The sequence below is a fragment of the Corvus brachyrhynchos genome, unplaced genomic scaffold (genome assembly GCF_000691975.1).
Source record: "Corvus brachyrhynchos isolate BGI_N302 unplaced genomic scaffold, ASM69197v1 scaffold281, whole genome shotgun sequence".
In the NCBI taxonomy this organism is placed as follows: domain Eukaryota; kingdom Metazoa; phylum Chordata; class Aves; order Passeriformes; family Corvidae; genus Corvus; species Corvus brachyrhynchos.
Window position 1 is genome coordinate 1,140,443 of NW_008236509.1, and position 17,018 is coordinate 1,157,460.

General features: G+C 41.9%; 1 protein-coding gene across 6 annotated transcripts in view; it reads left to right on the forward strand.

Moving 5' to 3' along the window:
- Nucleotides 1-17,018, forward strand: part of MICAL2 (microtubule associated monooxygenase, calponin and LIM domain containing 2) — a 107,682-nt gene that overhangs the window by 33,714 nt on the left and 56,950 nt on the right. For 5 of the 6 annotated variants that reach the window (XR_001859352.1, XM_017726308.1, XM_017726309.1 and 2 more), the window contains exons 6-19: nt 1,037-1,192; nt 2,130-2,230; nt 3,835-4,092; nt 4,920-5,035; nt 6,101-6,227; nt 6,417-6,507; nt 6,599-6,746; nt 9,173-9,372; nt 9,854-9,966; nt 13,027-13,098; nt 13,672-13,821; nt 14,947-15,051; nt 16,271-16,489; nt 16,699-16,800. Coding sequence is in view for 5 of the 6 variants with exons in the window: in XM_017726308.1 (XP_017581797.1) it covers nt 1,037-1,192; nt 2,130-2,230; nt 3,835-4,092; nt 4,920-5,035; nt 6,101-6,227; nt 6,417-6,507; nt 6,599-6,746; nt 9,173-9,372; nt 9,854-9,966; nt 13,027-13,098; nt 13,672-13,821; nt 14,947-15,051; nt 16,271-16,489; nt 16,699-16,800 (1,958 nt within the window). In the remaining variant the exon portion in view is untranslated. The remainder of the gene's footprint in view (nt 1-1,036; nt 1,193-2,129; nt 2,231-3,834; nt 4,093-4,919; nt 5,036-6,100; nt 6,228-6,416; nt 6,508-6,598; nt 6,747-9,172; nt 9,373-9,853; nt 9,967-13,026; nt 13,099-13,671; nt 13,822-14,946; nt 15,052-16,270; nt 16,490-16,698; nt 16,801-17,018) is intronic. The other variant, XM_017726310.1, reaches the window with a different exon arrangement.

A 17,018-nucleotide genomic window follows, 5' to 3' on the forward strand; every position in this document is an offset into this window, starting at 1 on the left:
CCCTACATTGTTGTTGAGCTGTCCCCCATAAAAGACTGTTTAAATAGTCAGGTACCAGCAAAACCTAATTATTCTTACTTCACCTGCAGACTCCATCGAGAGGTTAATGTTTACCATCATACCAGGTTCTAGGGAAGTATTTGGTGCACTGAAGATATGTACAGAAGCTGGTGTTGTCGTATCAAATCTTTGCCAGTGAAATAAGGAGAGCATATCAAGAAGCACAGAGACAAAAATTCATAACCAATTTATTTCTTGTTATAAAATACACATATTCTCTGAAGTCATCTGCAATGGGCTAAAAATACTCTAAGGATCCTCTGTCCTACTTCATAATTTAATTACGGATGAGGGGAACATACAGATGGAAAAACTTCAATGTGTGATTGCAAGATTGTGGCTTAGTGGGCTTTTTTCTGTGAAAAGTGGAAGCAAGGATAGAGCAAAGAGCTTCTCAGTCAGTCTCACCTTGGGAATATAACAGTTAAGCCACTGAATATTTTTCAACCCCGAATATCTTTGAAAAATCTGATTAGCTGGTAGTGTGTGCACCTAAGCACTCCTGCAGAGGTTTCTATTTTTCACATCATTCTCTGCTGCTTTTGACTGCTGATCTCTTGTGTCTTTTTTCATGAGCTGTTTACTGCCTATATAACAAGTATCTAATTTGCCATTTAGCATGTTAAAAATGTCTCCCTCCACTGAATTTGATCTGTTCTATTCCCAGACATGTCCCAAAAAATTTCCATGTTTTTCTAGTCATAATTTTTCCTTAACTTCTTCCCTTAGTTCCCCACCCAACCATTTTTTTTTTTATGAGACTTTATCTTGAATGCAGCACAGCTCCAGTTTTGCAGCTGAAAATGGGCAGAAAAGACTCTTTACATTCAAGGGAATTTTGAAGTAATGGTAGAATCTACTGATGATGTGCTGTTTGGTGAAGTGTAGGAAAGATACTGAGCTGCCTTGAGCTGACCCTTCCTGGAAGTCCAGTCTGAAGTTTCCAGTGGTTTTCATTCTTTTCTTTGCTCACCAGGCTTCAGGAGGAAGGAATTTCGTGGAAAGCTGGCTATAGCAATCACTGCCAATTTTATAAACAGAAATACAACTGCAGAAGCCAAGGTAGAAGAAATTAGTGGGGTTGCTTTCATCTTCAATCAGAAGTTCTTCCAGGACCTCAAAGAGGAAACGGGTGGGTGCATCCTCATTTTTTCCACTACCAAATACAAGAGGCAGGAGAGGAGCTCTTTATGTGCCAGGCCACCTGCTTGTTGCTGGTAACATCAGTTTTGAATAATCTGTATAAAAAATTTCCAAGTGATAAAATGCTGTTGATGTCAGAAGCTTGCAGATAGAGGTATCCATTTATGGTACAGTGGGATATTTTTTTAGCTTGGGTGTTGCCACATCATGGCTTGTTTTAATGTTTAAATTTTTCTCAGCTGCAAAAATGTCTGCTATGTTGAACAAATTTGGAAGAGCATTTTAAGGGCCCAGAGGTTTTCCCTTAAGATGTGATTTGTTTTGTTTCTATCTGTTCACATGCTGAACAGCTTAAACCCTTTGAAAAAGTCTGTGCCCTTCTGGGAGGAGTTTATTCTTGCTTTTTGATGTGTGGAGCTGATAAACTGAGAAGAACTAGAATCTGCCACAAATGCTAAAAACATAAACTGTGAAGTACATCTTAATGGAAAGGCGTTTCAGAACAGTTGTGTTCACTGTCAGTACAATCAATTCTATTCTTGATTTACAGCTGATTCTTTTTAAATTACTGTTACAATTGAAACCAAACCCCCTGGTTAGACCCAATGCCAGAGCCCTAGCAACCCGAAAAACACTTTGTTGCCTTGGCACCCAGTTCTACCTCAGAAACTGTTAATGCTGAGTTAACTGGGTCCCTGGAAGAATGCTGAATAACTTTAAACTGTGCTGAGAAAAGCTCTTGTTGGGTGAGACCAATCTCCTCTCTTGTTTTGTTCCATAGCATTTTGCCCACTAATCCTTCCTCCCAGCTGGGAAAGTGAGTGCATCCCAAGAAGGAAAGGCACCTGTCAGGATCAATCACATGTTGTTAGTAAATGACCCAGACATGGCACTGCACTTGGTAACAAATGTATATCTCTTTTCAGGGATTGACCTGGAGAATATTGTTTACTATAAAGACAGCACCCATTATTTTGTGATGACAGCAAAAAAGCAGAGTCTTCTGGACAAAGGAGTGATTATTAACGTATGTAAAAATGCTGGTTAAACCCTATTTTATTTACTTGGTGCAGAATAAGTGTGAACATCTGCATAAATGTTGTTGCATGGTAAAGAGGGTGTCTGCACACTTAATCACTTCATTCAAGCTCAGGTCACTTGGATCTTACTTTGATATTTTTAGAATTTGCTTTCAGTCAGCTCAAAGTTTCTATAGAGAACTGAAAACAATACTTCCTAAATTTATCAGTTCTGAAACTGGCTGAAGTGGGATCTTGACTCACCTTGGAAATACGTGGTGGGATCATGACACCAGTAAGTAAAAACCTCAATTATTTAAGGGTGAACTTAGCACAGCTATGTCCAGTTTTATCAGGAAAAAAATAAGGAAGCATAAAAACCTACCCTAGGCTAAATTGCAAATTCTCTAAAGTGGGTGAAACATGATAGAAGAAGGCTATAAACTTGATGGCCTGAACTTTCAGGGGTACTTGGGATTTTGAGGTATTTTTCTCTTTTTTTCTTTTTTCTTCTTCTGTAAAATGTAGGGGTTTCTTTTCTTTTGTTTCTAGAAAGTGTTATGGCACCGCTTAAATTTCCCTTCCTGGAAACCCTAGAGAGGTCAATTTTTCTTGCAAAGTAAGACAGTGCCAAAACAGCCAAGTGTAATTTCCTGAAGGAAGTACTTGTGGGGAACTTTCAGAAGGCCTCTTGGCTTTCTGATGGGACCACTTACCTCAGTGCTGTGATTCCCTGCCCTTTTGGAGGCCAGGGGCTCCCAGGGCAGAGCTGCTGTCCATGACCAGCCAGGGCAAGAGAGGAAGGGCAGAATCCCTTGGGGGGGAGTGGGTGGTGGGCCCTGGGGTTGTGGGGCTGGTGTATGTAGGTGGGGGCAGTCCTAGGGGATGTATGGGGTTTGGAGCAGAGGAGCAGCAGCTGTGGCTCATCAGAGCTGTTTTCCTGACCTACTCAGGTCTGAGTGGAAAAAAAAAACCACCCCAGTCTGTCTGGAACAACTGGGCTAATAGCGGTTCTGTGGTATCATCTGTGATTAGGGGTCTCATCCACGATTAGGCTGGAAATAGAACCTGCCTTATTAATAACCACTGGCTTTAAGTAGGATGACCTGTAAAGGCAGGGTCCTTCACCACTCTGGCCAAAAAAAAACCCCAACCCAAAAGGGAGCAACAGAAAAGCTGCTGCGATCCAAATTTGTGTGTGGTGGTGTTACTGAGGTGTCGAGTCAAGCCTTGAGGCTGAGCCCCACATGTTACAGCATCAGTAACCACGTCTGTCGTTTCAGACATGGGGGTGCACGTGTGCAGAAAAGCGTTGCAGTGATGTTGATAACATTTTTTGATGTGAGGGAAGTAATATCCTGAAGGTAACACATAATGAAGGAACTGGGAGAAGCTATAATCTTCTGTTGCAAAGAAAGCTGCTTGTTCAGTGTCGGCAAGGACAGTTCCTGCTTGGGGTGGTACCTGTGTTTGTGCATTGGCTTTTTGGAGGAGATGACAAGTGTTGCTTGTTTCTTGTTGCTGTATGGCTCCCAGTTGTGCTGTGAGACTCAGTGTTCCAATTCAGAGAGGATAGTGGAGTGTCTCATCCCACATCCTTTTCTCCTTGCAGGACTCCATTGATACTGAGCTGCTGCTCTGTGGGGAAAACGTGAACCAGAGCAATTTGCTGTCCTACGCCAGAGAAGCTGCTGACTTTGCAACCAACTACCAGCTGCCTTCCTTGGATTTTGCAATTAATCACTATGGCCAACCAGATGTAGCAATGTTTGATTTTACTTCCATGTATGCATCTGAAAACGCTGCGCTGGTGAGAGAGAGGCACAGACATCAGCTCCTGGTGGCTCTCGTTGGAGATAGTTTGCTTGAGGTATATTTTGGAATGCCTCACAAGTAGTATTTTTAATTTTTTAATTTTATTTCCTTTATCCAACCATTCAGTCTACCCTCCAGTATAAAATGTCCTCTTCTATATCTCCTGAAACAGTGGTACCTTCTTTGGAATAGACTTTTTTTTTTTCTTTTATTCCTTTCTCTTTTTTTTATGCCATAGTTTGTCATAGCTAATGCTTGGCTGGCAGCCTCTGGCTCTGATCCCATTTTGCTTTATGCAAGTTGTGTTTCTGTCTGAAAACCGTGAGCTCTGTGTCCTCAGCTTGGGTGCATGGCATAGTTTTCCTGAATTCCATCATAGACAAAAACTTGATCCAAATTATTATTGCAGTCTCTTTGCCCTAGTATGTTCCCTTTTTTTCTTCCTGGAGTGAAAACTGTATTCTGCAACTTTTTTTTTTTTTTTTTTATCTCGTGCTGGCAGCTTGAGGCATTTGAAAAAAACACTCCAAAGCAAATTTAGATGAGAAGGGCACCTTTTTTTTTCTCCTTTTTTTCCTTGAATAAATCTTGAGGCTTTTTTTTTTTTCTCGGCCTTTACCTTTTGAGGCTAAGAAATTTGTTTTTAAATATAGAAGTTAAAAAAAAGGAAAAACTGAAAGAAGTAATCTTTTTTCCTTACCTAAGACTTAGAGGAGAGACACATTTCAAACCTGCAAGTGTTGCCTGTGTTGCATTTTGACTCTTTCTGGGCTATTTTTCCAAGACAGTATGAAATCCTAGACTCCAAATTCGCATTGAAAATTACCTTTGTAATAAGAAGTTAAGAAATACAAGGAGTTAAAGTGTAAATGCTTCTTACAGCCCTTCTGGCCAATGGGTACTGGCTGTGCAAGAGGCTTCTTGGCTGCCTTTGATACTGCGTGGATGGTGCGGAGCTGGGCTCAGGGGAAGCCCCCGTTAGAGATCCTGGCCGAACGGTGAGTGCTGCTTTGGTCTCCAGCATTTCCAGTGTTTCAGAGAGCCACAGCAGTGGTGGAAGGCAGTGGATTTCAGAATGCTATCAGGAGAAATATTACTAGGGTTTAAATCACTGATTTGTATCACTTAATTAAATGTGATCCTTAAGGAAATAAACCAAAGAGACCTTGTATCAAAAAAACAAACCTCCAACCATCTCAACACCTGGTTTTTTATCATAAAAATAAAAAAAAATCCTGAAAGGACTCTAAATAAATTCTTCAACACTAACAGCTTTCAAAGTTGGTCTCTGTGATTTTAACTCTGCAGTTTGGCTTAGTGGTGCTCTCTTTAGGCTGATAAAATGTGGCAAAGGAGAATTGTTATATTGCTGCACCAGAAGCTTTTTTTGACTGGAGCAAAAAATCTGTTGTTAAGTACAGCAGCAGTCCTGGTGTCACCATGGTCTGATGGTTGAAGTTGCTGACTCTGGTCCTGCTGGCAGCCACCCTGCTCTGCTACAGCTGCCCAGGCTGTTCTGGGGCAGATATGTAATAGGAATAGTCATGGTTGTGGTAATGCAAGCAGGAGCTTTACTAACTACAGCACTTTGAGAAGTTTTAAGATAGAAGCCTGTGGGATGACTCAAACACGGCCTAGTCCCAAATGGAAAATTGAACAGCATAGTAAAAAAAGCTGTGGTGGTTATAGGAATTGCAGGATGACAGGATTTAGTGCTGTTATGTGGTAAAGAAGTTACTCCTTGAGTGGATGTTAAAGCAAAACCAGATGACTGGATGATGTAACCTCCTTTTTTTTTTTCTTCCTTCTTTTTCTTGCTCACTTCCTGCCTCAGGAAAATACGGCCATAAGCTCTAAGTGTCTGTTTTGCTGTCCTTTTTCTGTCTGGCATCCTTCTGTTGAGTGGGGATAAAAAATGGGATGGATGCATTATGCATTTAGTCTGTAACACTTGTCCTGGCAGAACCAAAATGAGGTTCAGGCAGCTGCAAAAAGCCCCCAACCTCTTTATATAATAAATATTTATTTTAATACATAATTCTTGCATCTTTTTCCTCTGTAAGAGAGAGCATTTATCGACTCTTGCCTCAGACAACCCCTGAAAATATTAATAAGAACTTTGACCAGTACACCATTGACCCGGGAACAAGATACCCGAACTTGAACTCAAGCTGTGTTCGACCTCACCAGGTCAGTACTTAAAAGGCTTGCTTGTGAAATCAGTTCTTTTTTTGTCTAGGATAAATAGAGCTGTGAGGAGTGTGTAAACAAAATCTTCAGGAGACTCCTTAATTTAGAACCAGCTGCTGATAAAGTTAACCTGGAATCAGAACTGGTTTTTTTGTCTGACGTTATGCTGGTAATTGCTTTTCCTTGTAGGTGAGACAATTATATGTTACCAATGAGCTACAGCAGTGTCCTCTTGCAAGAGTGAGCTCCATTAGAAGATCAGTGAATCTCACAAGACAAGGTAAGTGGCGTCTCCTGTTTGCTGTGGAGACATTTGTGGCCTTCTGGGCATGCAAAAACTGACTGAAATGTTTGCTCTCCTGTTTCTGCAGAGTCAGATATTCGGCCTAACAAGCTTTTGACATGGTGCCAGAAGCAGACAGAGGGATACCGAAATGTTAATGTCACTGACCTGACCACCTCCTGGAAAAGTGGCCTCGCTCTGTGTGCAATCATCCATCGCTTCAGGCCTGACCTCATGTAAGTGACATCTGTGGAGCGTGTTGGGTGAGGCATTTACCAAAGTGTAGTGTAAGACCAGCCACAACAACCCTGACACTCCACAGTCCCCTTCTATGGCTGCTTTCTGCAAGGAGGTGCACACCACGGCTGGGTTTGAGGGGTGGAGAGGGTGGGGTTGGTTTTGCTTTGTTTCTTCTTTATGTCCTTGCATACCATTTAAAATGAAATATAAATGCTTTCAAGGAGCTAGGAAGGCTTTGAACCCTATGACTGATCATGTTTGTGGGAGTCATGTGTCTATTTCAAATGAAATCTGCAGTGCCAGGGGAATGTGTAGAGCTGTGTTCCTGGATCCCTGGAGACAGGTTTTCAGTGTCCTTTTGAAACCACAGCCATAAGGCCCAGTCATGTGTTACAGAAATACTGGGTGAACCTGGAGTGAGCCATCCTCCATGTGTTGAACTGGTTGCTGTGACATTCAAGTAGGGAAGTGCTGGACAACTGCCTCTCTCCAACTTCCCGGAAGGTGGTTGTGGCCAGGTTGGGGTTGGTCTCTTCTCCCAGCCAACAACTGACAGAACAAGAGGACACAGTCTTAAGCTGTGCCAAGGGAAATTTAGGTTAGACGTCAGAAAAAAATTCTTCACTGAAAAAGTATTGCGTGCTGGAATCGTCTGCCCAGGGAGGTGGTGGAGTCACCGTGCCTGAACGTGTTTAAAAAAAGACTGGATGTGTCACTCGGTGCCGTGGTTTAGTTGATGAGGAGGTGTTAGGTCAGAGGTTGGACTAGATGATCTTAAAGGTCTTTTCCAGCCTAGTTCATTCTGTGAATCTGTGATTCTGTGTGACCATGGAGGTGGAGGTTTTGCACAGCTCTCTGTCCAGGAGAGCGCAGAGCCCTTTCACGTGGGCACAACAAGGGCTGGCCCTTGAAAATTAACTGCCCTAGGGACTGAGTGTAAGCCAGCATTCCCCTTTTAGCAGTGCTTCTGGGGCCCTAGTGCTGCATGACCAAACTTCATGCATCTGAATATTTTGTAATGTCCCTTAGATACAAGGGGGTCAGTGTGTAACAGTGTCAGGAAATGGCAATTGCCAGCACTGCTGGGTGCAGTCAGTGGGGTGACTCTCTCTCCTCACCTGTCTCCAAAATGCAGTGGGTGCATTCTCTTGTCTTCCTACAGAGCTTTAGGAGTCACACATGGATTACTGTCAACCTCCCTTTATTGTGGATAAACGAAAGGAATGACTGAGCTCTTTTATGAGGTGTGATAAATTGGAAAAAATGGGAGCAGTACCTAGGGTGCTTGTTTGTACAGTTTTGCCAGAGGAGGAACTGAGATTTTAAGAGTAGGATATTTTTTTTTTTGCCTTGGGTTAGTTTAAAACAATTAGAATTATGGATGTTTTTTGGGGAAAGGGTGTAGAAAGCAGAGTAATCTTTGCTGCCTGTGGAAAACGTGTTCTCTACCCTGCTCTCTACAAAGTTGATAAATTTATCTTCCTGAGCTAACAGACCTCCTGCTGTTTAATTAACATTGTGTTTGGGTTTTGTTGGCTTTTTGTATCCAGTGAGCCTGCTGTAGGACTTGGCCAGATAAAAGCCAGGCAGGCAAGAGAGGTGGCTGCCAGGGCCAGCCCCCAGCTCCAGAAATGGGCAGTGGGTGGGTGAGAGAAGAAATTCTTTGGAGAATCAAAAACTCACATTCCGTTGTGAGGAGAAAGAAACTACCCTCCCTGGAGCTTTGTAATTTATTCACATGTTTATTTTAATCATGAATTTTGGAAGCTGTTCAAAAGATCAGAGTCTTAGAATAGGTCCCATAGAAAAAGGGATTAGAGAGTGGATAACAGAGTTCCAGATGTGTGATGTACTTGTTTAGTGCACTGCTAAATTCGGTTATGACCTGGACAGGAGGTCCCTGCTCAAACTGTGTGTGTAAACACCTTAAAAAAGGAAAGGTGGTGCCTGTGCATGTGCGTGCACACGCACATGTAACATGCTGCTTCCATAGAGTGCTATCCTAAATTTAGTCCTCCTGGCTTTGATGATTTATAGAACTAATTGAACCTAAGTAATCCGTTCCTAATGGATGAAGTCTGTAGTAGTTCAGCTGTATTTGGAGAAGGAAAAGGTTTCTTAGCGCTTCTGAGGAAGAATTGCATTTCTCCATAAATTAGAGGATCTTTTTTTGTGGGACTGTGTCAAGATCCAGTTCAGTGAAAAAGCTTTTAAATTACATTTCTGGCAAAGCCAGTATTTCTCATAATGGGATTTGTGTGAGCTCGTACCTTTGGCATTGTGTGGACTCTATAGCTTTGACCTGGGGAGGTGCCTGTGCCCTCATTCCTGGTGCTGCCCTGCCCCTCTGCCACGGGCAGGCGAGCGCTGTGTGTTCCCAAAGGGACAGAGAACAAACGATGCCCCCGTGTTGTGCCCGCAGCGACTTCGACGCGCTGAACGAAGAGGACGTGGTCAAGAACAACCAGCTGGCGTTCGACGTGGCCGAGCAGGAGTTCGGGATCCCCCCTGTGACCACGGGCCAGGAGCTGGGCTCGGCCGGGGAGCCCGACAAGCTCAGCATGGTCCTGTACCTGTCCAAGTTCTACGAGCTGTTCCGGGGCACCCCTCTGCAGGCAGTGGGTAAGGCACGCCCAGTCCCTGCAGGTTTGGGAAGCACTTCATCCAGGCTGCTGACGAGCACTGCTCCGGAGCCAAGAGTCCTTTCCCAGCTGAGCCTTTCTGGCATGCCTGTCTGCAAGAGTTACCTTGGGCTTAACAAAGGAAAGGGGGAAAAACTTGATTGAAGACCAAGGTTTTGTGGGTCCTTGGTGGTTTCAGGGAACAGGAGCAGCTGGATAACTGCTGCTTGACATCATGAAGGTTGTGTATCAAGTTGTTGGTGTGATTTCCTGGTAGGGATGACTGCACACAGCACATTCATGCTTGCGTTTTAATCTTTCTTTTTTTAAAAAAGTCACCCTACATTCTATGTATTTACTTTTATTTGCCTGTGTTTCTTATATGTAATTGCTGCCAGCACTCGACTGGAAAGCTTTGGGTTAGTCAAAATAATTTAAAACCAAATCTAAGTAAATATCCTAAGCAGTTGTTTTTTGGACAGATGCTGCTGAGAAGCAAAATGGAGAAAATAATGATCTTGGTTCAGCAAAATCATCGAATTTCATCTTTAATAACTATATCAATTTAACTCTACCAAGAAAACGAGTACCAAAGGTAAGTTGTGAGGAAGACTTGCCCTCTGGTTTTTTTTTTTTTTTTTTTTGGAAAGATGAAAATAAACTTTCAGGCTCAGAAATAAGGGGTTTATATATACACTGCTATAATTTTCTGGGCTATTTCTACCTGTAAGAAAAAGATTCCTGTAGCTCTGTATTCCTGGAGTTAAATATACAGCCATTCTATTATATACCAGTTCAAATAATCATCCTGGGGTAGACTGTTTATTGATTGGGAGGTAGTGCTGCTTTTTCAAAAAAGCAGTGATTTGCATGGTTTGTGGATGCTGTCAAGGTTCTGAAGGAAAGCTTTCCAGCTCTTACAGAAGAGTCCTGTAATGGTAACAAACAGTGGGCAGATTGATCAGCAGCTCTGGGATAACAATCTCTTAGTCATGCCTGTATACTTTTCTCTCTTGGTCACTTATTAATGAAAACTTACTGACAGGCCCCATTATGTCCCTATCTTATAAAAAAATCTATGCCCATACATGCTATGATTAAAGACTTCAGAACCTTGAAGCTTTACAGAGGCCTGAGTTAACACATGTACACATCTACTGCATTTCTCAGTATTTTAATATACTGCTTTTTAAATTTGTTGCTCTCTTGTCTTGTAAAAATGTGATTTCTTTTTTCACCTGAAGAATTACTCCAGAATTTCCAGATACTTCCTGTGCTGACTTTTGTCTTGAATATTTTCCATCCACAAACACTTTCTCAAAACCTGGGGACAGTCAATTGTCCAGTAACTTCATATATCCTTGTTAGGAAATTATTTTTCCCTGCCACCCACATATACACGAAACCAAGTGACATGGTTCCCAGATAGTCAAGCAGTGAGAAACCAAACAGGCAAAATAAACTTTGCTTTTTCTTGTGGGTGACTTCTTTAGAAAAAAAATCTTTATCATGACCACAGTGTTGTTTTTCAATGAGTTGTTTGCAGAAGTAAATAGACTTTTAGCAGTGGGGAGAGCTTTCCATTACAAAGCCATACAGCCTCTGATTAACCTCCTGCCATGAAATAAGCCTCCTGTCCTAGCAGGAGCTGTAGTTCTTGGCAGTACATGAAAGCACGAGGTGATTTGTTTGAAGGGCCCCTCTGGTTTCACACTACAGGGGCTCGTTGGAAATGAGAAGTGGAAGTGGTATTTCCCCAATCAGCTTGGGAAACAAGGCATTCTGTGTGAGGTTTTGCGGCTCTGTCATGGATAGGGTGTGAAACCAAGCAACATGGGGTTAGGGTGCTTGGGTTAGGACAGCCTTGGGACTGCCACAACCATCTAGCTGGGAAATGAAGCTCCTTGTAAAGCACCTGCTTGAGTTCAGAGTTTGGCTGTGGCTTCAGTTTTACGGTTCTTTCCCTTGCAAAAAGTGGTGCTGAGCATTATCCAGGTGTATATCTATTAAATGTTCTATCCAGGCTTTAGGAGGGCACAGAGTGTTGCTAACTGAACTTTCCATGGCTTGTAGTTTGTCCTTTGATTTGGGGGGAGGAGGGATCCTTATCTGGGCACAGGCTGTGAGAGACCAGGAAGCGGGGCCTGGAGCTGGTTTGGCTGTAGCTGTTCTGGCAGCCTGTGCTGAGCTGGATCATGTTTTCCATTCTCCTCTGAGTGTCAGCCCGGCTGGAGAGGAACTGAGATTTCCTGTGCTCCAGACTAATAAATGAATGGAGGTGTTTACACAATACGGGGTGCAGTCCTTTTGGAGTCCTGCTCAGCAATTAAATTGCTTTGTCTTTCACTTCTTTGTCAGCATGTTACTGAGAGTCCTTTATGGCAGGTTTCTGAAAGGCAGCATCTTGCTTGCTGCATTCACTCAGGCAAATTCTGCTTTTATGTGGCACAGGCTATTATGCAGAATACATTGTGCTGCTGTGTTCACCCTTTCTGGGTAGACTGAAGACTATAGGTGGTGCAGAGCTGGGTTATACTGAGCTGCTGCTTGAAAGACAGTGTAGCAAAGCAGACAAAGTAATCAAAATATTGTCATCTGATTCTTTTGGTGTTTGCCCAGAAGTTGTTTGGGATTACTCGTACTCACTGCATAATGATTTATTGCAAACAGTCTATATGTAAAAAGGAAGCCTGCATTCTTTGATCTTTCTCTCTTTATTCCTTTTTGGGTTTTTTTAAGTTGACTGAGCAGGCACTGAGTTACAGCATGGGCAAATGCAAATAATTGGAATGTAGTTTGTTGTTCATAAATTATCACTGTATGAAATCTTCACGACTGAATGTTATACGAAGTGATAAAAATTTCCAAGCATTGACTGTTCTTCAAGTTTGTGCAGACTGAGTATGAAATATTATTGATTTGTGTAATGTCTAGTTGAGTAAAATAATGAAATATGTGCATAGTTCGAGCACAAAAGAAGCAGTTTGGTTGCTTAAGTATTGTAATGTTCAGCCATAATCAGGGAGGTGAAACTTAGAAGGGAGACAGACCTTTAAGACAGTCAGTAATTGCTCCAAAAAGGAAGTATGACTGTGCTGTGAATTCATGATCTGCGTGCAGATAGCTGGGTTAAGAGAGATTTGGGGGTTATAGTGAAAGAGTGAGGGGTTTTGTTACTTCTGGATTTTGTTACTTCTCTGGAAAACAGTGCAGTCTAGCTGAAAATTCACAGAATAACTGATGCTGTAAAACCTTTTTCTCCAAGGATGTGTTAGTGCTTTATGAATTATAAACTCTCCAGTACTGAAAGAGGGAACGATAAACACCCGAGTTGTAAGGCTTGTGTTCAGCAAAGTGTACAAGCATGTGTTCTCACCCATTAGAGTCCAGTGAGAGCTCTGGGGCAGCCAGGGGCTATGGGACAGCCTTTACTGACCTGACACCAGCCATGAGGAGCAATCCTGCTGAGCTGGGGGGTCTGGCGGGGCAGCGAGACCCCTTATGCTGGCACTGCTCACCTGTGTGTGCCTGGTTGAGCACAGGCCAGACCTCACCTGGCTGGTGATGGAACTTGTTATCCTGGGAGGAGCTGCTGGGGTAAACTTGGAAGCTGCTGCAGTAATCCAAGGAACTTGTTTTGGCTTTGCCCTTTCAGGCTGAAGGGAAAACGGAAGAAAATGAGACGAACAAAAGGCGTCGGAAAGGACTCTTCGGTGTCTTCGAGGAGGTCGGTGTTCAGTGGTGCCCACCTGTGTCCAGCTCCTTGATGGGCACCAGAGCTGAGGAAGCAGTGGGAACTGGGGGGCCTTTGGAGCTTGGCAGGAACAAAAAGCCTCTCCCCTAAAACCTTGAATTTACTGTGGCATGCACTAAAGAAGAGCTAAATTAGTTGAAATCATTTGGTAGGGAATAGAGCATTAACTGAATTACACTAGTTTTTGTTCTGAAACAAGAACATTTAAGGTATTGGGTTTTTTTTCCTTTTCCTAACTCAGCTATTTAGACAATTTTTAATTTGAAGAGTTTACATTGCAGCTTGGTTTCTATCCCTTCTCTGATTAGTTACCTTTGTGACTCTGTTTTATGAATAGCAGCACTGATTAATGTTCCCTTTTACTGTACTCTGGGACCCAAGAAAATATTTTTGGTGACTTTTGCACGCTAAACATGTCATTTTTGGTATACTGTAGACTGTATTTCCTTTCACCCTTTGCTGATAAGGATGTTATCTCTCTCCTCCTCTCTCTTCATGAGTGTTGTAGGAAACGTAAGAAAAACACAGTTTGTTGTTTCCTTGCAGACTTCGGGTTTTCCAAGCCAAGGGACAAATGCTGGGAAAGAACAGAGTGATGGCAGAGAAGGAACGAACCAGAACAAAGTGAAATCAATGGCAACTCAGCTGTTGGCAAAGTTTGAAGAGAACTCTTCAAATACAATTTTGCGGAGACAGGTAGGTCATGGATGAACATGAAAGTCATCTCTGGAATTAAACTGTAGTCCCTCCTTGTGAAAGTGATGCAGATTTCCAAGGGAAGAAAGGGATTTGTTAGGTGTTCAAATGGGCTGCCTTTTTTAATACTTCATGCAAATTAAAAGTATTTCTCTCAATTCTTGGTGAACAAATACAACTCATATAGATTGACTAATGTGTATAAATATGATGTATTATTGTGTGTTATAGTGTCTAGAAATCTCATGTAAGTCAGCCTGTAGAATTTGTGTTATTTGGAAGTCTAAGCTGGCTGCACGCAGTATTGCAAGAAGGCCTGTTGTTGCCTATATTCTTCAAATAAAGGACACTGCATATCCTGTGGACTCTTTCTTTGTGGAAAATCTAGGAAGCGTTAAAAGGGAACCTAATCTTTTGCAAGAGAACGTCTGGCTGCCATTTCCATTGCAAAACTAGGCAGAGTGGAACGCACTTGTGCATTGTGCAGTGTTTTCATGGTTTGTTTTTAGTGTGACTAGAGGTGTTTTAAAAACAATCCCATGCTGCAAAGGTAGGGATGAGAAGCTAAAAATCACACTTCAGCCAGAAATAGTTTGAATCAGTAGAGTTTGGATCTGTCACCTGAAAGATCTGAAGGAAGGAGATGAGCGAGGTGTTGATGTTTTGACAAAGATGGTGGCTTAATTCTTTTTCCTTGTATCCATTTGTTTATTTAAATATTTAGGTCCTCCAGTAGTGTAGGCTTTATAGATGTCCAGTGACTTTCTCTGTCCTTGAACCAAAGTTGTTTGCACACTACCTGGTTCCTTTCAATGCTCTGAGCTTTCTGTGTGGTATAAGTGGCCAGAGATTTCCTTGGCCATGCTGAAGGAAGCTATTTTGATGAAAAATTCTTTTAAAGAATACTGAACGTGTTCAACTTCAAGGATATATTTGATGGTAGAAGTTGTTAATAAAATGGGTGGGTGGCAAAAATCTGCAGAACGTGTTGTTAAGCTTCATAGTTGTGTCTTTAAAAGCAGCTTTTATTTCTTTCTGCCTCAAAAACTCTTTGAATCCTATTTACTGTCTTCCTTTTTTTTTTTCCTTCACTCTGTCTTTGCAATTTTAAAAATGCTTTACAAGGAGCTAACAGATAGACCAGCCCTGCTCTCTTCTGAGCCTCCTGTTAATCCTCGCTTTGCTAAACCCTTGGATCCGAGCCTTCTTCCACCTCAACCAAAAAGGCAGGTAGGAAGCTCAAAATGGGTAACACCTGGCAAGCACAGCATTTCTCTTACTGCTGGGAACTCACTGTCATTGCAGAGCTACACAGTATACAAAGCCATGTTTGGATGGGGTCTGCAGAGTTCACAGACACATTGAGCTGAGAATTGTGAAAAGCACATTAAAAGTTTAAGGCTGTTTTACGCCTGCTTCTCCAGATGAGAAAACTCTCTGAAAGTGTGGAAATGCCCTGAAAACATAAGTGTTGATTTCTATGTTATCACATCTAGGCTTCAAATTGTATAAATGTAATTACACAGCTACACTGAACATGTGAGAAAACTACAGCAGTACCTGAAAATTTGTGCATGTACTCGATGCTTTGGGCTATTGTAATGATAAGGCTAAGACAGAAACCTGGCAAAAATGTCTAAGAGAAAATCTTGAGCATTGAAAAGCTGATATTGATGCCCAGGTGTTTTATTTCTGTAAGCAGAACTTGTGATAAGAATTTCTGCTGAAAGCTCTTTTGCAGCATCACATATATGGGGAAAATTTTTTGAAGACGTAATCTAAATTTTTCTCTTAGTATTTTCAATGAAAGCAATCTCATCTCAAACAGTATTGATATTCACTTTACATCAGAGTTTTAAATCGAAGTAAACATCCTGTAGTGGCATTTCAAGAGCAGTCTGCAGTGAAATGAGATCTGTATTGCATGTGGAAATCTGCAGGTCAGAAGCTCTTTTATATGAAAACTCAAATTCAGATATGTGTTCTGAACTCCTCAGAAAATGCCTTAAATCTGAAATAGGGTATATCTTGACTTGTGTCAGACTAGATCTAGAACTATGGCAAGAAATACTGCTGAAATCCTCATACATATAATTTGATTATAAGCTTAGTTTTGGGCAGATGTGATGCTAAAAAAAACCAACCCAAAACCTTTTCTCTAAGCCCTAGAAGGAGATGTAGTTCTTCTGCACTGATGCTTTCTGAGGTTATTCACAAAAACTCACAAACCTAGGGAAGGATGTCAAGGCCTGCATAAGTTGTGATTTATTTCAGTGCATGTGCACAAGCACCAGAGGTGCAGTAGATAGTGTGCAAAGAGTGTTGTGAGAACATTTTACTTCTAGTTATGTGCATGACTGTGCCGCGCTTTCGGAAGCATCCTTAAAAGCTGCATATGCTGCATGGGAGTGCAGAAAGCAGAGTTTTTTTCACTTCCAGTGTTTCCCAGTTTCAGGTGGTAGCTAGGAGTGAACACGAGGTCAGGGAACCCAAACAGTCTTTAAATGGTTCTGATCATATGGCCAGGAGAGCAAAGACTGTGCAAAAAACAGATCCCCAGCCCAGTCTGTCAGAAACCTCTGAAAATCTCGCATCTGCCTGTTCTGCTGCATTTGTACTTTCTGGAGTGCTTGAGCGTCTTCAGCACCTGGAGGAAAAACTGAAACAGGTGACAAGCAAATTCTTTTCCTTTCTGTCTCTTAACTGCCTGTGATATTCTGTGTACTGTTTTTGGTGGCTTTTTCTCTGTTGACTGTAGGTTGTATTAAGACAGTAAGAAGTCTTTCTACAAACCTCTATGCTGTGTTGATGGATGTGGTTTTAACTGAAATCTCTCTCTCTCTTTTCTTGGCTGTCCTTCCCTGGCTGTCACTGCAGAAAAGAGCTCAGACCATAGCAAATAGGGAATTCCATAAAAAGAACATTAAAGAGAAAGCAGCACATCTCGCCTCAATGTTTGGATACATGGAGTTTCCGAAGGTGAATTTTAAGTTTTGCACCTGAAGAACTGCTGAATTGGAAGACGTATAAGAATTCATGAAGGGAAAAAAATTTCAGTGGTTTTGGTTTTAACTTTCCTTTCATTCTGTGTGGATCTGAAAAGTAACGTGGATTCCACTGAAACTAGTAAAAAGCGTTGTTTAAATATTATTGCATAATTTAATTGAGGTAAAACAGTCTGAATCACAAAGCTAATC